This window comes from Rhincodon typus, chromosome 39 (genome assembly GCF_021869965.1).
Source record: "Rhincodon typus isolate 14 chromosome 39, sRhiTyp1.1, whole genome shotgun sequence".
NCBI lineage: Eukaryota > Metazoa > Chordata > Chondrichthyes > Orectolobiformes > Rhincodontidae > Rhincodon > Rhincodon typus.
The window spans coordinates 18,002,387-18,025,343 of record NC_063370.1 but is presented as its reverse complement, the minus strand read 5'-3'; the positions used below and the strand labels follow the sequence as shown (position 1 = coordinate 18,025,343).

The 22,957-nt window shown below is 41.2% G+C and overlaps 1 protein-coding gene across 1 annotated transcript in view; it reads right to left on the bottom strand.

Moving 5' to 3' along the window:
- Positions 1-22,957, bottom strand: part of LOC109921356 (tyrosine-protein kinase receptor UFO) — a 234,224-nt gene that overhangs the window by 42,106 nt on the left and 169,161 nt on the right. Inside the window, exons 13-16 of the mRNA XM_048618422.1 lie at positions 20,610-20,705; positions 16,118-16,195; positions 601-632; positions 314-334 (exon numbers count right to left, since the gene is read on the bottom strand). Of these exons, the coding sequence (XP_048474379.1) occupies positions 314-334; positions 601-632; positions 16,118-16,195; positions 20,610-20,705 (227 nt within the window). The remainder of the gene's footprint in view (positions 1-313; positions 335-600; positions 633-16,117; positions 16,196-20,609; positions 20,706-22,957) is intronic.

The following is a 22,957-nucleotide window of genomic DNA, read 5'->3' as shown; positions in this document are numbered from 1 at the left end:
AGCAGCATCATTGGAGCAGAAAGGCTGACGTTTCGGGCCTAGAAGGGTCTAGGCCCGAAACATCAGCCTTTCTGCTCCTATGATGCTGCTTGGCCTGCTGTGTTCATCCAGCCCTGCACCTTGTTGTCTCGGATTCTCCAGCATCTGCAGTTCCTACTATTTCTGCTATATAATGAGGTCATTTATTAAACCTGCCTCATTATGCATTACCAAATCCAAGATAGTCTGTTCGCAGTTGATTCCATGACAATTAGGGATGCGCAATGAGTGCTGGCATAGCCAGTGACGCCCACATTCTCTGAACAAATAAAACATAACATATTGCTCTGAGAAACTATCCCTATCCACTCAATAAATTCATTGTTGTAGCTATCCTTTCCAATTTGATTGACACAATCAATGAGAAGATTAAAATCACCCAATAATTATTGCTCTTTCCTTTTTCATACTCCTATTATTGTTAACTTATATCCTATCCTACAGCGTGGCTACTGTTTGGGGTCTGTACAGTACTCCTACCAATGTCTTCTTTCCCTTGCTGTTATTAACCGCCTTCTAAATGGACTATACATTATCTGACCCTAGATCATCTCTCACAACTATCCTCATTTCATCTCTTGTTAACAGTGCTCCTCACCAACTTTACCTTCCATCTTGTTTTTCCAAAAGGTCAATATCCTTGAATGTTAAGTTCTCCATTCTAATCTCCTTGTGACCATGTCTCCGTAATGGCTGTGAGATCATATCCAATTACCTTGTTTTGCATCATTAGTTCATCTCTCTTATTCTGAATGTTTTGTGGATTTAAGATGCATAGCCATTAGGATTGCCATTTTTAATCATCCTAACTTTTCTTTTAACTGTGGCCTTATTTGCCTCTCACCCTTGATTACCATCTATCCTGTTTGCATTCTGCTGTTCCTTCGTTTATTACTGTCCTTGTTTCTCTTCCCCTTGTTACCCTGCTTAGGTTCCCAGTACCTTGTCATTCCACCCCAATTCATCCCAACTACACTGACAAATACTTGCTATAGGGCATCGGTCTTGGTCCTGCCCAGGTGTAACTGGTCCAGTTTGTACTGGTCACACCTCCCTCAGAGCCGGTTCCAGTGTCCCATGAATCCGAAACACTCCTCATATTTCCAACCACATATTCAATTGATATTTCTGCTCTTACTAGCATGTGGTACTGATAGTAATCTCAAGATTACTAAATTTGAAGTCCTAATTTTCAATTTATTTCCAAACTCCCTGTATTTGGCTTTTAGTACCTTGTTTTTGTTTCACCTTTGTCATTGGTATAGATGTGTAACGTGACTGTTGGTTGTTCACCACCCTCTCCAGATGCCCTGTAACCACACTGAGATGTTCTTGACACCATGGAGGCAACATACCATTCTGGACTCTCATTTGTGGCCACAGAAATGGCTATCTATTCCCATTACAATTGAATCCCCTAAACCATTGCATTCCACATTTCCTCCTCCTCTCCCATGCAACAGAGCAAACTGTGTGCAACATATTTGGCTGTTACTGTTTTCCCTTGAGAGACCATTTCTCCCCTAACAGTATTCAAAATATCTATTTTTCAGGGGATTGGCCACAAGGGCTCCTCGATCTGCCTACCTCGTCTTCTTACTCTGCCTGGTGGTCACCCATTCCCTTTTGACTTGTGGATTCTTAGCCTGTAGTGTGGCCACCTCTCTGTCCATGCATTCAGCGGTCTCTCAGCTTCACAGGCGCCCCACAGTGTCTACAGCTACTGCTCCAACTCCAAAACCAGTCTTCCAGGAAGTCCATCCAGTCCATGGCCCTCATAATCTTATACACCTCAATAAGATCCACTCTCAGCTTTCTCTGCCCTAAAGAAAACAACGTGAGCCTATCCAGCCTCTCTTCACAGCTAAAATCTTCATCCCAGGCAACATCCTAGTGAATGTGTTCTGCACCCCCTCCAGTGCAATTATATCCTTCCTATAATGTGGTGATCAGAACTGCACACAGTACTCTAGCTGTCACCTAACCGAAGTTCTGTACTGCTCCAACATGACCTCCTTGCTCTTATAAACTATGCCATAGCGATAAAGCTAGTACTGCATGCCTTCTAAATTAATCCTATTAAACTGTCCTCCTGCCTTCAGGGATCTGTGGATATGCACGCCAGGCTCTGAGTTCTGAGGAAGGGTCACCGGACCCAAAACATTAATTCTGTTTTCTCCTTCACATATGCTGCCAGACCTGCTGAGCTTTTCCAGCAACTTTGTTTTTGTTCCTGATTTACAGCATCCACAGTTCTTTTGTTTTTACCCCAAGCTCCCTGTTCCTCTGAGCTTCCTAATGTCTTGCCTTTCATTGAGTACTTCCTTGACTTTATACTCTTTCCAAGGGCCTCACAACCATCATGAATAATTCGATCTGCCCATCTGCAGTTTATATCCTCCTGTATACAAAGACCTTCTTTATCACTGTCAACCAATCTTTGTGAATCCACAAACTTACTTATCATACTGCCCACAATCTCACCATTATATTTATATAATAAACAATGAGAAACCCAGTGCTGTTCCCTGTGGTACACCACTGCACACCAGCCTCCAGTCATACAAACAGCTATATACTACCACAATCTGTCTCCCACTTGCATAGCTTGTATAGGAAAACCTGTGATTCTTTGGCAGGGGATATATTTCTCGGTGGTGATACCCACTGGCTATTAAAGAGCCTTTGGTCAAACGAGAGACTTTCCTGCCCAATCTCAGCCAATTTTGGATCCAACTTACTAGGTTACCCTGGATTCCATGTATTTTTATTTTCTTTATCGATCTTTAATGTGGGACCTTGTCAAAGGCTTTGCTCAAATCCATATTAACTACATCAAATTTGTTAGGTATGTTTCTTCCCACTTCTCCATTGTCAGTTATTAAACCCTCCCAATTCTGGACCCCAGTCTTGCAATTCTCTTCAGTCTTCCTGCTCCCTTGCTGCCTTGTCATGTTTGACAAGCCTACAGCCTCCTTGGTGCCTTGCTTTGCATTCTTCATTAGGCTCATTAAGCACTCACTGCTGGCTCATTATGAATAGTCACCCCATTTATTCCAACCTACTCTCTTATGACCACCTTGAGCCTGCATCTCCTTTGCCATCCAACTTACTACTCCTATTGCTGACCGTTTGAACTGTGACAGCAGATTAGTTCTCACTTCCCCATGACATTTTTTCATCCACGGTGTCCATTCACTTCCAAATGAGCCCTTTGTCATCCATGAATTTTAAGGGATCACAGCAATAACAAAAACCTGGTTAAAGGGTAAAGGAAAGTCTCCCCAAATTAAATCTCCATTACTCACCCCTATGGTAGTGGTGTGGCACTTATCACCAGATCAGACCTTAACCTAACCATCTACTCCTCTGGCACTTTCTAGTCCTTTGAGATTTGCACCTTTTTCTAGCTTTTTACATCTTTCAACGTAATTGTTCTGTACTGCTCTCTCAAATATATTCAAAACTTTCAAACCAACATATCTCCTCAGCTTTCCATTATCAGACTCCACACTGAAAGACTTGTCAATCTTGGTGATTTTATCCTCCCTCATGTTCTCTCCTCTGGGTTTACTGTCTTTTTGTCCTTCCTGAAACTGTCCCTCCATATAAGCCCTGTCCTGATCCTTAGCCAGTGCCTCACTTGCTCCAGTTCAAAGTGTTGCTGGTCTCAATGTATTAATTTCAAATAAAGGGTGCAATTTTGGCAGAAGTGCATCACTCCCGATGGTGGAACAGGAAGTGTGTGCCCCTTCCTTTATCTGGCTTTTACCACTTTCCCACGTTCTTACAAGTAAAATGTAAAATGTCAGTAGCTTGTATAGGAAACCCTGTGATTCGGTGGCAGGGGTTATGTTACTCAATGGTGATACGCAGAGGCTTTTAAAGAGACTTTGATCAAACGAGAGACTTTGCTGCCCAATTTCATTGCCATGAACATAACCTTACTGAGGGCACAAAGGTGGTTTTTCAAAGTTAAATTCTACATATAAATAATTCACATTACATTGATTTTACTTCTTCATGTGTACATCACCATTTGTTGAGACTAACTTCAAGAGTTACATTATACTGGCACAGTCCATGGTTGGTATACATTGATGGTACAGTGCAGACAGAATTTTCTCTTTTATTGTTGAAGAAACAATGTTGTGTTTCATTTTTTCACTTTTTATTGATGTTAGTGTCTGACAGTGTACTTGTCACTCTGAAGGACATAGCTGAATTTTATAGGCTCAATTGTCCATCCTTTCTACACATTGTACAGGACATTATCCAAGATCGTTCTCAGAAGGAATGAATAAATAAATAAATGCACTCAAAGCTCTACCAGCTCATATCCTGAGATGAACACATGCATGGAGAGTCTTTAGCCCCTATTATTTTATTACCATGACTATCCCCTCCACAGTCAAGACACTCAGCCACTTCACTATTGCATGTTTCTGACCCACCCTTTGTGCTCTCTTGGATCCCTCAACCAGTTCTCCACATCCCAACCACTCCATATTCACTGAATCTACCCATCAATGACCCACCATTGTCTACCTTGAGCCTCCATGCAAGCAGACATCGTCCAACTCCTCTCCCTTGTACCTCAGAGTTCAAGAAGGAAAACCACAGGCTCAACTGCAAGAAACTGACTGGTGCATTTTACCTTTAAACAAATGTGGACTAAACCATAGTGAGTTTTCATAATAAGTTTCCTGTGCACCGCTGAATTCATTAAAGAAAAATTTTACCCAGATGTATCACTAATACGAACCTACCACAGACCGGTGTGAGGTTCGATATGCTGCAAAGAGTGGAAATATAATGATGGGCTCATGGCCGAAACAGCAAAATGTTCAGCATCTATCTTTCAGCCTTCCATCAGGAAATTGAAATTTCACATTCTGCCCAACTCCTTCACGCTTCACACCTCATTTCCCATTCTGTGAAATCTCTCTGCAGGTTACCTCAGATCATTTCCTTGTATTACTCAGCACCCTCATCACCCTTCCATGATAGAACTCTTACCTCCTTCTTCACCAGTGTCTGAAATAATAAAGTTCCACAATTCACCTATAATTTCATGTTCAAATTCTTAATTATCTAACCTATGGCTCTCTGTTCACTACATTTTTACAGCCACTGATTCGTGCAACAGTCAGCAATTGTCAATGCTCATCCTCAATAAAGTCTCTATCTCGCACATTGACATTCCCTTGCTACAATCCTCACTTCCAACCCCTCAAGTTCGAGGGACCCAAAGTTGCCAGGATATAGTAGGGAAGAATGAGAGACTTAAGCTGAGGTTGGTTGACGAAGCTACAGTTGTTCTTGTTGAAGCAAAGGGCTTTGAGAGGGGCTTTGATGGAGGTGCATAAGACTATAACAGGTTTGGATAAGGTGGACAAGGAAAGCAACTTCCACTAGCTGATACTACAAGGATTAGGGGACACAGATATAAGGTTCTGTGCAAGAGATGCAGAGGGGATATGATGACCTGTAATTTACTGCTCACACACACATGGTGGAAGTATAAATGATTTTCAAAGAAGTTTAGATGGATACTTGAAGTTCAGAGCCGGGGGATGGGACTCATGAGATTGCTCTGCAGTCAGCCAACATGGAATCAATGGGCTGAACTGCCTTCTTCTGTACTGCAACTAACTGAAGTAAAGGACTAAAGGATCCTGCCTTTGGAAACTGCTCGCAATTCTAGACTCACTCTGGAATATGCAGATAAACCCCCAGTTTCTTTTCTGTACAGTGGGCTATCATCTTAACTCCTCCCCCCTCACCTTCAACAATAACTGCAAGAGGTTCATTGAGACAACTTGATCAGCACATCCTCCTTTCCACCAACTCTGTAGGCCAAACTTCCTTTACTCATCCACCAGTCCCCTACCTGAACTCACAGCTTTCTCTAATTTGTCTCCTGTCTTTTCCCCTGCACCTTCATCAAGCTCATCTTGGTCTGTGAGGTTACCTAAGCTCCTCTAGTTTTAGCCTCTCAAGTGACCACAATTTTAATAACGTCACTCTTGGCGGCCATGACTTCAGTTGCCCTAGCCCTCAGATTTGGAATATTTGTCTCTGGCTTTCTTTCATGCTTTGAGACACAGCTTAAAGCCTGCATCTCTGATCAAGTATTTGGTCATCTGATCTAAAAGCCCCTGTGGCTGTTTATCATTTATTTAGTATCAGGACACGCCTGTGAAATGCCTTGGGCTATTTCATTCCATTATAGGCACTTGTTTGGTTGTTATTTAGCTTAGGCACCTTCAGAGCCCTCCCTTTTCCTCCCGACTCCTCTTCCCAACTCAGGGCAGCTCTTGGGAAACAAGAAGGTGCTGCAAGCTGTCAGAAATTCAAGGATGTAACTCCTCCATTATATTATGATAAACAAATAGACACCTCCTTGGTTATTCAGTCATAACAAAAGTCACAGTGGGCCAAACCTGTCTCCCATTTGATGAAGTCACATGTACAAAGGCATTATTGTAGAAGAAAAAACTGTGCAATTCATGCTGACAAACAGCATAAATCAACACACTGCACGGTCTAATCATTTAAAGACTGTTTCTGAAGCCTTGGTCATGGAATTGGCACTTAACAAAACTGTCTGAAGCTGACTTCCCTTATCAACATGTCTGATACAAATGTTTCAACTTTTGAGTCAGGGGAAGGGTCATATATAGAAGATCTATCATGAATAAATCCAAAGAGTTTAAGTCCTTTTTTTATGACTGGGAGGGATTTCTTTACTAAGGAGTGGTTAGAATGAGAAACTCGGTTTCATAGGACATAGAACATAGAACAGTACAGTACAGGCCCTTCGGCCCACGATGTTGTGCCGACCCATTATCCTACTAAGATCAATTTACCCTGCATACCCTACATTTTACTATCACTACAAGTTGGTGAGATGGCCAGCATTTAACTGGGGTATAAAATTATATGAGAAAGAAATAGTTGTTGCGTCAGAAGACAGGACGAGTCATAGAGTAATACAGCATGGAAACAGGCCCTTCAGTCTAAACTGGTCCATGCTGACCATGGTGCCCACTCAGCAAGTTCCAATTGCCTGCATTTAGGCTAGCACGGTGGCTCAGTGGTTAGCACTGATGCCTCACAGCAGTAAGGACCCAGGTTTGATTCCAGCCTTGGGTGACTGTCTGTGTGGAGTTTGCACATTCTCCCCATGTCTGTGTGGGTTTCCTCCAGGTGCTCCAGTTTCCTCCCACAGTCCAAAGATGTGCAGGTTAGGTGGATTGGCCATGCTAAATTGCCCATAGTGTTCAGGGATGTGTAGATTAGGGGGATGGGTCTGGTGGGATGCTCTGAGAGTTGGTGTGGACTTGTTGGGCCGATTAGATTCTACAATCTAATTTGGCCCACATCCCTCTAAACCCTTCCCATTCATGTACCTATCCAAATTTTTTTTTTTTAAATCTTGCTATTGTACTTGCCTCAACCACATTCTCTGGCATCCCATTCCATATATGCACTGCTCTCTGCGTGAAGAAGTTGCTCCTCAGGTCCTTCTTAAATCTTTGCTCTCTCACCTTAAACCTATGTCCTGGGAAAAAGACTATATGCATTCATCCTATTTATGCCCCTCATCATTTTATACATCTCAATAAGGTCACCCCTCATTCTCCTATCTTCCAAGGAATAAAGACCTACCTTGGCCAATGTCTCCTTATAACTCAGGCCTACTAGTTCTGGCAACATCCTCATAAATCTTCTTTACATTCCAGTTTAACTATCTCTTTTCTATAACAGGGTGACCAAAACGGTACACAATACACCAAGTGCAGCCTCACCAATGACCGATAAAACTGTAACATAATGTCTTAACTCCAATATTCAATGCCTTAACCAATGAAGGCCAGCATGCTACATGCCTTCTTCATGACACTGTCTATCTATGATGTCGCTTTCAACTAACTATGTACTTGCACTCCTAGATCCCTCTCTTCCACAACACTCCTCATGACCTTACTATTTACTGTATAAGTACTACCCTGGTTTGACTTTCCAAAGTGCAGCACCTCACTCTTATCTGCATTTGCCAATCCTCAGCCCACTTACCCATCTAATCAAGATCCCTCTGTAATTTTTGGATAACCCTCCTCGCTATCAACGATACCTCCTAATTTTGTATCATCTGCAAACTTACTAATCATGTCTTTTACATTCACATCCAGATCATTTATGAAAATAACAAATAACAAAGGTCCCAGCACCGACCCCTGTGTCACACCACTAGTCACAGGCCTGCAGTCTGAGAAACAACCTTCAGCCGTCAGCCTCTGCTTCCTACCATCAAGCCAATTTTGAATCCAAATTAACTAGCTCTCCATGGAGCTCTTTCATGATTAATTTTCATGACTAGCCTGCCATGCAGGATCTTGTCAAAGGCCTTACTAAAGGCCATATAGATAACATCCATTGCCTTATGCTCATCCATCCTCTTGGTCACATCTTTGAAAAACTCTAAAAGATTTGTCAGACATGACTTCCTGCACACAACTCCATGCTGGCAATTCCTAATCAGAGCTTGACTATCCAAATGTTGGTTGATCCTTTCCTTCAGTATCCTGTCCAATAACTTTCCTACCACTAATGTCAGGATCTATGTTTCCTCAACATTAGGGCATTGAAGGAACAAACGTGAACCCCAGCTATGTTTAATTTGCAATCATTTCATCACTCATTTGCTGCGCAAATTGAAGACAATTAGGGGTCACATGCCATTGGTGCGCGAAAATTGAAGTTGGACATCTCAATGAAGCTCAAGATGGCAGCAAAGACTTAAAAAGAGGGCATTGCTGGCCAAAAGTGAACTATTATTCATGTAACCTCCAGGGATGCCATGGGAACTGCCCATCATCACCTCTTTTTTAAAATTCATTTATGGCTGGCTAGGCTAACATTTTATGCCCATCCAAAATTGCCCAGAGGGCAGTTAAGAGTCAACCACACTGCTGTGAGTCTGGAGTCACATAAGTCCAAACCAGGTAAGGATGGCAGTTTCCTTCCCTAAAGGACATTAGTAAGCCAGATGGGTTTTTCCAACAATTGGCGGCACGGTGGCTCAGTGGTTAGCACTGCTACCTCACAGCACCAGGGGCCTGGGTTTGATTCCACTCTCGGGCGACTGTCTGTGTGGAGTTTGCACATTCTCCCCGCGTCTGCATGGATTTAGTCCAGGTGCTCCAGTTTCCTCCCACAGTCCAAAGATGTGCAGGCTAGGTGGATTGGCCATGCTAAATTGTCCATAGTGTTCAGGGATGTGTAGATTAGGTGGGTTATAGGGGAATGGGTCTGGGTGGGTGTGGACTTGTTGGGCTGAAGGGTCTATTTCCACACTGTACATATTCTAAGATCTAATTGACAATGGTTTCATGGTCATCTTTAGAATCTTAATTCCAGACCTTTTTTGATCGACTCCAAACTTCCACCATTTGTCTTGGCATAATTTGAAGCTGGGTCCCCAGAACATTACCTGAGTTTCTGGATTAGCAGCCCAACGATAATACCACTATGCCATCACCCCCACCTTATTATCTGTCATATAAGTGTGATGATGGTCTGTTTTGAATGCAGCAAGAAGTTAAATGGTTGATGTGGGTCTGGTTTAGGCAGGGTATTGGAGTGCTACGGGCACTCCTATCTCAATGACCTTCACCAAGTTTCTGCATAGGCTAAGCATGATGTGGATGGAGACATGGTCCTGCTATTATCCTGTTGCGAATTCATGGCATGTCTCACTGTATGGAGGAGTATATGTGCAGCTCTTACCTGCAGGGTATGTCACTGATGACTCTTCAAGGTTTAAGGAACTCTTTCATTCCATGTTCCCAATATAGGAGACATTATAAAATGCCAGAAATAACCTGAGGTTTGAGCCATTTTTGAATTCAACCAAAGAGAGCAAAAGTTTGATTATGAGGGGGAAAATGGAGTACAAGACTAAAGTTGTGGGGAACATAAAAACTGACCAAAAAAGCTTGTACAAATATGTGAAGAAAATAGATTAGTAAAGATAAATGTAGATACTTTATAGTCAGAAGCCGGAGAGATTATGATGGGGAAGAAAAGAATGGCAGAAGTATTGAACACAGACTTTGGTTCTGTCTTCATAAAAGATGGCATAAATAACCTCCCAGAAATGTTAGGGAACCAAGTTTCTGGTGAGGAGACAGCATTGAAGGCGATCGGTATTGGTAAGAAAATGCTGGTCAGGAAATTAATGGAATTAAAGGCTAGCAAATTGCCTGCGCCTGATAATCTCCATCACAGTGTACTAATGGAAGTGGCTCTAAAAATATTGGATGCATTGGTGGTCATCTTCAAAAATTCTATACATGCTGGACCAGTTCCTACAGATTGGTTGGTGGAGAATATAAACCCCTCTTTAAAAAAGGGGGAGAGAAATAGAGAATTACAGACCAGTTAGACTAAGGTCATTAACGGGAAAAATGCTTCAGTCCATTGTAAGAGATGGGATAACAGAACATTTAGAAAGCATTAATGGGACTGGGCAAAGTGAGCATAAGTATATGAAAGGGAAATCACGCTTAACAATCTACTGGAGTTTTTTGAGGATGTAACTAGTAGAATAGATATGGGTGAAATAATGTATGCAGTGTATTTGGATTTTCAGAAGGCTTTTGATAAGGTCCCTCATAAGAGATTAGTGGGAAAAATTAAAGCACATGGGATAGGGAGTCAAATAGGAGGTTATGGATTGAGAATTAGTTGACAGACAGAACAGAGTGGGAATAAATACGTCTCTCAGAGTGGCAGTCAGTGACTAGTGGAGTACCACAAGAATCAGTACTTGGATTCCAACTATTCACAATACATAAATTACCTGGATGAGGGAATGAAATGCAACATGCCAACCCCTGGAGACTCCAATTACTCTGGTTTGGTTTGGTCAACAGATACTCCAACAAAGATTAATTTCTTTTGTTACATGGGCCTGTTTGCCTGAGTATAACTGACGTGGGTTTTTTTTTAATCGTACCCAAATTATTTTTATTATTTAACAACATGTTTGACTAATGTGTAAATCCAAATGTATCTTTGCAAATTCCTTTGTACCTCCTGAGTAATCTCACTATATCTCTCTTTTGATCTTTCTATAAATACAAAAACACAGTAACAAATTCTTTAATGTCTCCAGATTTGTTAATCTAACAGTTAGAAGTTCACTTGGGAACTGCCCATTTCTCCTTCATTCTCATTTTTCTTTCCTCTGTCCTCCTCTATTCACTTACTACTGGACACATCTGTACTTTCTCATTGTCTTCTGTGATAGTACTGTTTCAACATGTTTCCATAACATAATAGATTCTTTTCCCTCCTATCACATTGTTATCACTATTTAAATAATACTCTTCCTTTCTGTGTTTCGCACTAAAGTATATAACTTCACATCTAGCATGTTTTCCTACACGTGCCATGTGTTTGCTATTCACTCAATTTGTCTAAATTACCTTGAAGACTCTGCACCCTCTTTACAACTCATGGTCCTACCCGGTTTTGTGTCAGCAGCAATGTTGCATCAATGATCCCTACAAAGTGGTTAAGAAGGTTAGTAAGGTGACATAGCTAATTGATGCTCCGATAGGTACCATTAATAGCAAGGGCCAAAGAAATTTCTGTTTTTGTCACATCAAATGGATTGTACTAATGCTGATTTAACCATTTAGATTTAAGAATGCCCCAGCCACTTTTCAATGAGTAATGAATAGACCTACAGCTGAAGTACCTAACTGCGTAAATTACTTGGATGATATTGTAGCACATTGTGACCACATGAAAGGGACATATAAAATAGTTAAGAGTACTTGTTTAAATGATTGCAGCCAACCAGGTTGATCTTAAAGCAGGCAAAACGTGAGTTTGCAAAGTCAGAAATAATGTTTTGGAATGTGTCGTAGGGTCAGGACAAATGTCACCCAGAACAGCAAAAGCCAGAGCTGGAGATCCACACCACTACAAGGAAATTAGATATAATTTGGTTTTTGGGAATGTGCAGACTGTATCTGTACAATAGCTGTATCCTTAATGAACTTGCTACAGAAATAAGTGAAGATGGTCAACAATTGATAGCAATCTTAACAAATGAACCTGTAATAACAACATATAACTTAAACAAAACTTTTAAAGTAGTAGGTGCTAGTGATTTGGGGATTGAAGCAGTTCTCTTACAGGATAACAAAGCCAAAATGGAGATGCCTTGGGTATTTTTAACCAGGAAATTGAATCAACATCATAAAAGATATTCCACTACCGGAAAGGAGACATTGGTAGTGTTGGCAACTTTTTAACACTGAAGTTTATGGGGACACGGGGATTGAAAGACTTTGGTTTCTACTGATCATAGTTCATTAACTTTAATTGAAATATTTAAGACTAAAAATTTGGCATTGTTCTGTTGAAGTTTGTTATTGCAACTTTTTCATGTAAAAATTGTAGAGTTTTCAGGGAAAGAAAATGTAATTGTTGATGTTTTATCCCAAATATAAACTGTTGAAAATTTAAGAATGTAACCAAGAAAATTGTACAGTGGAGGAAGCATTGGAAGCGATTAGTTTTGTACCTTGTTTGTCATATAAATGGTACTTACCCATTCAAGCACGCATTTTTTCAAATGATGTTTCATTCTTCAAAGATGGATGCTTGTAGAGACGCTTGCTATTTTTCTTTTGTAGTGATCATTTTGTTTCAATTTGGAACTGTGAGTTAAGGTTAAGAGTCTAACTTTGAATAGCAGTTTGCTTTAAATGAGAAGAGAATAAGGACAGAGGTTTTCTGTTGGGAATTGGCCTTGAATATTTGGCAACTTATTGTTCAAAGGACACTGTAGATGAATTGGCATGCAGCTGTTCGTATGCTCGGTGCTGGCAGCTGGTTGGATGTTGAATTGGTCACTCAAGGGAGGACTGTGCTAACCAGCTTACAACAGAGAATATTGATTGGGAAGAGAAAAAAATGGTTCTGAACTGGGCTTTGTCAGGAGGTAGCGTGATTATTTTTGAAAACGTCCAGGGACTACTAAGGTGTTATACTCTTTCTAGTTTTCTATTCAGTTATCAAAGTATTGAATGTTCTTGCAAAAGAATCCTAGTCTATAAAAAAAAGTAACTACGTTTCTATAAGTCTGCTGAAACTGCATTAACCAAAAGAACTGTGGATGCTGTAAATCAGACACAAAAACAGAAATTGCCGGGAAAGCTCAGCAGCTCAGGCAGCATCTGTGAAGAGAAATCAGAGCTAACGTTCTGGGTCCAGTGACCCTTCCTCAGAACTCACAGATGCTGCCTGACCTGCTGAGCTTTCCCGGCAATTTCTGTTTTTGTGTCTGATTTATAGCATCCACAGTTCTTTCGGTTAATGCAAACAGTTTCAGCAAACTTACAGAAACTAAGAAAGAATATACTTGCCATCAAGGACAATCAAGTGCCTTGGATGTTCAGTAGGTTAATACCAGGAATGTCAGGAGTGTCCTATGAATATCCTATTGCTTTGACTGGGACTGTATTCACCAGAATTTAGAAAGATGAGAGGGGATCTGATTGAATTCTATAAAATTCTAACAGGGTTGAACAAGACTAGATGCAAAAAGGATGTTTTCCCAATGGACAGAGTCTCAGAATATGGGGGAGACCATTTAGGACTGAGATGAGAAAAAAAGTTCTTCACTCCAAATGTAATGAACCTGTGGAATTCTCCATCATAGAAGGTTGTGGAGGCCAAGAAATATATTCAAGAAAGGGATAAAGAGCATCTTAAAATTTTAAGGCACCAAGAGGTAAGGAGATAAAGTGGAAATCTGGCATTGAGATAGAGGATCAGCCATGATTATATTGAATGGTGGAGCTAGAATGGTCAAAAATGTCTTCTCCTGACCCAGTGCCTCCACCAAGACTCCTTTGCCTTGCTATTGGCAAGATGTTGGTCATTGTGGCTGCCTTCTTAAGAAAGCAAGACCGATACAGGAGGTCCAGGGGCCATAGAAAGCCCAAAACTAGCAGGCCAGTGCATTGGAAAAAGAGCACATATCAGCGAGTGGTCACTGCAAGACCCTTCAGGATGTGTGGAATGCGCAGGAGGCTCAGAGATTTTGGATCTCTACTCCATTTCCTGGGGATGAGCAAGGCACAGTGCTGACACAGGCTTCATATGTTCCTGGATCAGGCAGAAGTTAGGAGTGGGAGCTGAGGACAGGCAGGTATGACAGGCCATCTCATTCCACAAGTTTGAAAACCATTGCAGTACTGAGCCTCTATGGTATTGGTTTCATTCAGGGAGTGCTGGGTGATCCATGTGGGATGTCTTAGTTGTAGATCCACAAATGCATTAGGACTATGCCCAATGCCATCTGTGCAAAGTCATGCTGGTTCAACTTGCTCCCTATGAAATGAGGTCGGTGTTGCAGTATGACTCAGAAACACAGCTGGCTTCCCCAGGAGCAGGGTATCATCAACTATACACACATGGTACTGCGAGGGCAGTGTCACAACAATGGAATTTCTCAATAGGAAGGAGTTCCATTCCTTTTTATGTCCAGCTGATCTGTGTACCCACCACTCTGGCAACTGCCATGACTCCAACATCCTGGAACAATTTATTTTGCCTGGTGAGCTTGGGGGTTTAGGTTGGTTATTGGGGGGGTAAGAATTATCCACAGTGACATGGATCATGATACAATTGTGCTATCCCTTGACCGATGTAGAGTGGGAGGAAAGTCGATGTTTCGGCCTGAAAAGTTGACTTTCTTGCTCCAGGATGCTGTCTGACCTGCAGTGCTTTTCCAGCTCCACAAAAATTGACTCTAGATTTCAGCATCTGCAGTCCTTACTGTCTCCAAGTCATCCTATCTGCTTTGCCCAGCATGCTCCTGATTTTGAAACCTCAACGAGATCTCCTCTCAGCCTTCTTCTCTAGAAGGAAAACAATTCAATTTCTTCGATCTCCCCTCGGCTGAAGTTTATCATACTTGGAACCATTCTAGTAAATACATTTGCATCTTTCCTGTAATATACCACCTACAACTGTACACAAGACTTCAGCTGAGGTCTAATAAGTCTTTTGTACAAGTCAACATTACGTCCTTGCTCTTTGCCTGTTTAATACAACTGTATACTTTACTAACTGCTCTCTCCACCTGTCTTGCTGACCTTAATGATCTGACCCTGCACCGTTTTAATGAAATGAGTTTGGTCAGTGAGGAAAGTCTCTGGGTCTTGTGATAAAAATAGCTTGACACAACTCACTTAGTTCAAAATATTTAATATTCACCCCTTTATCTAGTTCAAATGCTTTTCCTAAAAACGGATTTTAAAATGGCTGATATTGAACAGCAAATATGCAAGTTGATTGATTCCAGAAATGTCCAACAATTACCAAGTCAAAAGTGAACTCAGCAGCTCCTTGAATGTGACACATATTGCATTGTGTGAACTTTCCAGCCAAACCATTTTCAGTTCAATGTTTTGTAATACACTTTTACAAATTTTAATAGAGCATCTTCTTTTGTAAAAAAAAGGGAAATAAATGGAAAGACATGTTAATGGAGTGAGATGAAGTAAGATGGAGGAGGCTAATGATGAGCATAAATGCTGATACAAATCAGTTGGATCAAAACCAAGTTTCTACAGGATACATTTTATGAAATTCTATGCACGTGACCTTTGAGCAGAGGTCTGGTTATTGTGCACACCTGGCAAGTGTACCTAGTGGAGATGGCTCTAAAGAAAGAACATGAATGAGCAGTAGTAAGCATCATTATTCTCCAAAGTGCCTTTTTGGTAATTAGTCCTTAGAACTTCCATTTAGCTTTGGTTAACTCACAACCAGTCATCCTACACATTTATGGAAGAATATCATGCAGAAACACAAAATATAGAATGCTGAAGGGACTGATTCTAACTTTCCCTTGAGGTGTACTCCTGTACAGTGAGCACCAAGTCAGAACAAAGACTCACAAATTCTCCTAAGAGCTCTAGCAATATCAGTTGTGTCCCCCTTAGAAAATGCTTCAGTCAAAATGCTTTTAAATTCTACTTACTTTTCATTGTCTTGACTGCCACTTTGAGAATATAATCATCCTGGTTCAATTGTCCTTCCATCACAGAGCCAAACTCTCCTGAAGGAATAAATAAATCGTACATTACATGAAAGAGATCAAAACGGACAACATATTCCATTTTCCATGAAAAAGTTAATCAGGGCTCTATAAACCAGCATGGTCATAATTGACCTGACAAGATGGATCAGGCATGAATGATTCTATTGAATGGTGATTTGGATCAAGAGACTGGATGCCCTCCATCTCTCCTGCATTCTGAAGTACAGCTACTGAGTACACCAAATGGTATGTGGCACTTTCAGAGATGCTGAGGCCATAGATTGTACCAATGTGTTGCCTAATGTATGCCATCTTCCAAGTTTGGACATGACTTCCATGTGGTAAATCTTAATCCCAAAAAGATCCTATTCCAGTTCCAATCCTAAATTGAATCTCAAACTCCATCTAATCCTAGTAAATAATCTTAATTCCAATGTTAATTTCAATATCAACCATTAATTGAAATCTTAATCTCAGTTTCAATCCAATTGTCAACTACACTGTCAATTCCAATCATAATTCAAATCGCAATCATTTTCCTAAACCCAATTTCAATACCAATCTCAATGACAGTTAATCACAATCCACAAGTCAAAACGCAACCCATATCCCACTCCCAATAATAAACCAATTCTAAATTCCAAACCCAATCCTGTTATGATGCCTGGTGTATAAATACTGGATAAAATGGATCTTTGTTATGATCTGGTTTGATAAAGTGTAATCTTTTAAAGGCTACAATGAGTAGAAGAACCAATGGTAAGAAAATAAGTGCCGGGTTCCAGGGTTGAATTCATAGATCATCATAGATCATAGAATCCCTACAGTGTGGAAACAGGCCCTTTGGTCCAACAATTCCACACTGACCCTCAGAACATCCCACCAAGATCCATCCCCCTAATCTACACCTCCTTGAACACTACGGGCAATTTAGCATGGCCAATCCAACTAGCCTGCAGATCTTTGGACTCTGGGAGGAAACCAGAGCACCCGGAGGAAATCCATTCAGACATGGGGAGAATGTGCAAACTCCACACAGTTTAAGTCAAAAAAATCTTTACTACAGAATGAGAACAAAACAGACATATGCAACAATGATTAGACTGAACAGGATAAGATAATTATACTAAACCATATACTCTAACATTCAGGATTAACATGAGATAATTTTGAGTTAACAAGCAGAACTGTGATCAAACACTAAAGTTTGCACTTTAAGTGATGTAGGCAAGACAGATCCCATCCAGGTCTTAGAAACAGTGGGTTTCCACATGTCATTAAGTCATTGTCTCATTCACAGTAAAGATCTAATGCCTGCTCACATATTGGCTGTCCAATCTCTGCTCCTGGGGTCAAATTTTCCACTTTGCTTGAGGCTGATTTCAAGTGTCGAATTGCCACCACAATTTCAAGTTTTATAAAACCTCAGTGAACTGTCACTGAATTTCTCTAATCAACAGTCTTTCTCAGCTTCATCAGGCAAATACTGTTGTGGGCTTCTTTAACTGCAGTTTTGTCTACACTGAGCTACCATGGCTCCCAGGTCTTCTTTTTAGCTATGATGTGGAGGTGCCAGTGTTGGACAAGGTCAGAAATCACATGACACCAGGTTATAGTCCAACAGGTTTAGTTGAAATCAAAAGCTTTCAGAGTGTAGCCCCTTTGTCAGGTGAAGTGAGAGAGAAGCACATAGAACACAGAATTTATAGGCAGAAAGATCAAGGGCAGAGAGATCAAAAGATTGTACAAATGGTATGAGTGGAGTGTTGCATAATAATTCCCTACGGGTGATCTAGGTATGGGTAAAGTGTCAACAGCTGGATAACAAATGAAGGGAAAACCTATAATCCAATTAAATAAGGCAGAGAGATAATTACAAATAAAAATAAGGTGGTGCTGGAAAGAAACCAAATGACTGAAATAACATGATAGGTACAAGAGTCGCATCCAAAGGGTCTAACCAAAGTAATAAATAATCCAAAACTGTACAAACTAATTAAGGTAGAGAGATCATAACAATTTATCCAGGTAATGGTGACAACACAGGACAGTAAAGAAGATTTTACAGATACAGAACAGTGTGGTGAGGTCATATGTAGCGCAACATGAATCCAAGATCACAGTTGAGGCCATTTTCATGTGTACAGAACTTGGCAATTCTGCATTGTTGTGTATCTTGAAGGCTGCCTTGGAGGATGCTTACCCGAAGATCGGAGACTGAATATCCTTGACCTCTGAAATGTTCCCCGACTGGGAGGGAACATTCCTGTCTGGCAATTGTTGCATAGGGTCTATTCATCCGTTATCGTGACGTCTGCATGGCCTCACCAATATACCATGCCTTGCGGCATCCCTGCTGCAGCATATGCGATAAACAACATTGGCCATGTCACATGAGTAGCCGCCATGTACATGGTGGGTGCTGATCCCACGTGTGATGGTTGTACCTGTGTCAATGATCTGGCATGTCTCGCAGAGGTTGCTGTGGCAGGGTTGTGATCAATGTTCTCCTGAAGGATGGGTAGTTTGCTACGAATGATGGTCTGTTTAAGGTTTAGCGGTTGTTTGAAGGCAAGAAGTGAAGGTGTAGGGATGATCTTGGTGAGATACTCTCAAAGCTTGTGATTTCAAATATACCTGTTGGACCGTAACCGGGTGCCGTGTGACTTCCGACTTTCTTTTTAGCTGTAAGCTTTTTCCATGACACAGAGCTACCATTCCCTGGAATTACCCTGAGTTCTAACTGTCTGGACTCTACCAATAGAACCGCAAGTGCTCGCTGAAGCCATTTTTGTTTCCACATTCTCTCACCTTAAAGCTGCATCTAAATCTTCTCTCAGCAAATACACAGCTAAATTGAACCCAGAGAGAATTTCCCACACTCCACACACCTGCATGATGACATAGTCTGGTCCTGAGGAGTCTTTAATTTTTTTTTTACTCGCTCATGGGATGTGAGCGTCGCTGGCTGGGCTGGCATTTATTGCCAGTCCCTAGTTACCCTTGAGAAGGTGGTAGGGAGCTACTTTATTGAACCGCTGTAGTCCATGTGCTTTGGTAAATGCACAAGACCATTAGGCAGGGAATTCCAGAATTTTGATTCAGCAACAGTAAAGGAATGACAATATGTTTCCAAGTCAGGATGGTGAGTGGCTTGGATGGGAACTTGGGCGTGGTGATAGTCCCATGTAATCTGATCTTTAGGTTTACTGATTGCTTTTAAGCTACTTTAGCTCTACTTCCTTTTGGACTGCCATGATTGCAAATTTTGCAGACCCCATGTCTCCAGCTGCTGTTTTTATAACCCCACCCCTTCTATTCTGAATCTATTGAACAAAGTAGCCTTTCAATTGTCATTTGTTTTAAATGATCACAACACCCAGCATTTTAATTACTTTACCTTTCTAGCATTAACTTCTTAAAGAAGAATAACCACAATATGAAGTGCATCAGACTTCAAGAAGTTTGAATTGCAATCATCTTATATTCAATTGTTGAATTTTAATTCCCCAAAACTAAGTTACAAACAAAAACTCTTGTACCATTAACTAAAAATTCGCAATAATCCTAAATAATAGTTGAAATGTACAATTTAACTCTTGAATGAAGTCAGAATTGGAAACAATAGAGCTTGGTGGAGTCTAAAATGGAGAAGTGCTGGAACTATTGCATGTGCTGCTATCTGCAGGACACTAGATCAGGATTCATTGGAGGAGCTGATTTGAGGTTAGGACGTATTTATGATAAGCTTTCGACTGGGAGGTTAAACACGGTTACCAATATCTCAGGAGTAAAACAACATGCTGTTTGATGGGATCGGTTAGTTAGAGCAAGGATACCATGTAATAAAGCCGCCACTTTGTGGCAAACCAGAGTTGACAACCATACTGGCTGTTGGCATCATGTTAGGTTCTGGTCATCAGGAACAATGAGTTGGATTAATAAAAGATTTAGTCACATTCCCAGCACATCTTGTATTGCAGCCATTGTTCTCAATCAGTGCGCTGTCAAAATGTTTGGCATCGTTAATTCACAATAACGCTTACACAGAGTAAATCTCTGACTGGATTGATGTAAGAAGATAGCAAAATCTCCTGACCCTCTCTTATGGCATTTTCACCTCTTTGTCCATATTAATGTTCTTAATTAAACTCAACTACAGGCAAAAACAATTAATTAGAAACAGTAGATTACTCAGAGGGCAGGGATGTAGGATCCCATGGACCTTCTCCTTATATGCTTAAAGAAAGTTTCTCACTCTTTCACTTTTTCTAAATACTTCTATGTAATTGTAATGCGGCCCAAATTTAGCTGTCACCACTCCACAATCATTCCAACTTGTCAGAGCCCTAGACTGATTCTACGTTCATTCTGATGGGATACGCCAGCACCATTTCTAGGTTTCTCCCTGTAACCATGCTTATGTTCTTACCTTCTCCCAGAGTCTTGCCCAGTGTTAACTTGTGTCGGTCAATCATCACATCCTGCAGCTTCTCTTTGAGGTCATCACTTATTCCCAGCGTGTTCACTGCAACAGAAGGAGGGAAGGAAAAGGTCACAAAGAATTAGTAAAGTCCCTGCTGTTCAGTAAGAAAGCTGAGCTGGTCTTTTTACCCCCTTGTAATAAGCTCAAACCAAGTTTCAATGAGAGTGAAATTGAGCTGACAACAGTTACAACCTAGATATACTTCAGGACTAAAAACATTAAAACTGTGAGGAAGTATAACTATTAAGGCAGACTGAGGAGGTCAGGATATTTTTTCTCTAGGAGAGAAGTTTAAAAAGTGTCCTTGGGTGACAGTATTAAATTGGGGTATGGTTAACTACCATAATAACAGACAGGAATTGAGGAATGTAGATTGGGAGCAGCTGTTTGCAAATCTACACCTGGCATGTGAGAATCTTTTAAAGGCCAGTTGTTTAAAGTTCAGGACCAGCATGATGGGAGGCAAAGTGGCCTAGCGGTTAACACTGTCACCTCACTACGCCGGGGACCCGTGTTCGAATCCAGCCTCGGGTGACTGTATCTGTGGATCCACTGGGTGCTCTGTTTTCCTCCCACAGTCAAAAATGTGCAGATTAGATAGATTGTCCTGTAGTGTCCAAGGATCTTTAAGCTAGTTGGATTAGCAACAGTGAATGCGGCATTATGGGAATAGGTTGGGTGGCTGAGTCTGGATGGGATGCTCTTCAGAGGGTTGGTGCAGACTTGATGGGCCAAATGGCCTCTTTCTGCTCTGTAGAGGTTCTTTGATTCTATGCTCCCGTGAAAATGAAGGATAAGAATTGCACCTTGGATGACAAGAGGTTAGTCAAAAAGAAAAGGAGGCATGCGTTAGATTTAGGAAACTGAAGACAGGCAAGTCTTTGAAGAATACAAAGATAGCAGGAATAAAACTCAAATAAGGAATTAGGAGGGCTAAAACAGGCTATAAAATGTCTTTGGCAAACTGGATTGAGGAAAATCCCATGACATTTTATACATCTGTAAGAAGCAAGAAGGTAACTAGGGAAAGTTAGCTCCTCTCATAATGAATACTTTGCATCAGTATTCACAAAGGAGCAGGACACAGTGCATGGTGAGCCTCAGGACAGGTAATGTTGATATTCTGGGACATGGTAATATGAAAAAAGGAAGTGGCATTGGGTGTTTTAAAACGCATTAGGGTACACAGGTCCCCAGGGCCTGATGTGATCTATCCCAAAATGCTGAGGAAGGCAGGTAAGAAAATTGGGTGGGCTTTGTCCAAAATCTTTATAGCCTCCTTGGTCACAGCAGAGGTCCCAGAGGATTGGAGAATAGCCGATGTTGTTCCTTCATTTAAGGAGGGCAACAGGGACTATCCAGGAAATTACAGGCTAGTGATATTTATGTCAATGGTAGAGAAAGTATTAGAGAAGATTCTTAGGGTTAAGATAAACTCAGATTTGGAAAAATATGGACTTATTAGCGATAGGCAGCATGGCTTTATGTGAGGGAGGTCATGTCTCATAAACTTGATTGAGTTTTCTGAGTAAGTGACAAAGTTTGATTGATGAGGGCAGGGCGTTAGATGTTGTCTATATGACAAGGATCCTCATGGCAGGCTGATCCAAAAGATGAAGTCACATGGGATCTGCAGTGAACTGGTAAGATGAATACAGAACTGGTTTAGTCATAGAAGACAGAGAGTAGCCATGGAAGGGTGTTTTCCTGAATGGAGGTCTGTGACCAGCGATGTTCCACAGGAATCAGTGCTGAGACTCTGTTGTTTGTATTATATATAAACCATTTGGAGGAGAATGTAGGTGACGTGATTAGTAGGTTTGCAGATGATTCAAAAATTGGGGGAGCTGTGGACAGTAAGGAGAATTGCCAGCGGATACAGCAGGATAAAGATTAGCAGAAGTCTTCGGCAGAGAAACTGCAGATGGAATTTAATCCAGGCGAATTCGAAGTGATGCATTTTGGAAGATCTAATGCAAGAGGCAAGCATTCATTAAATGGCAGAACCCTCAGTACCATCAACATACAGAGGGATCTGGGCATACAGGTCTACAATCTCCTGAAAGTGGCAACATAACTGGATAAGGTGGTCAAGGTGGTGTTTGGCATGCTTACTTTCAACGAGTAGTGCAGAGAGTATAAAAATTGGTATGGGAGAGATAGTAGGAACTGCAGATGCTGGAGAATCCGAGACAACAAGGTGCAGGGCTGGATGAACACAGCAGGCCAAGCAGCATCATAGGAGCAGAGAGGCTGACGTTTCGGGCCTAGACCCTTCTGATGAAGGGTCTAGG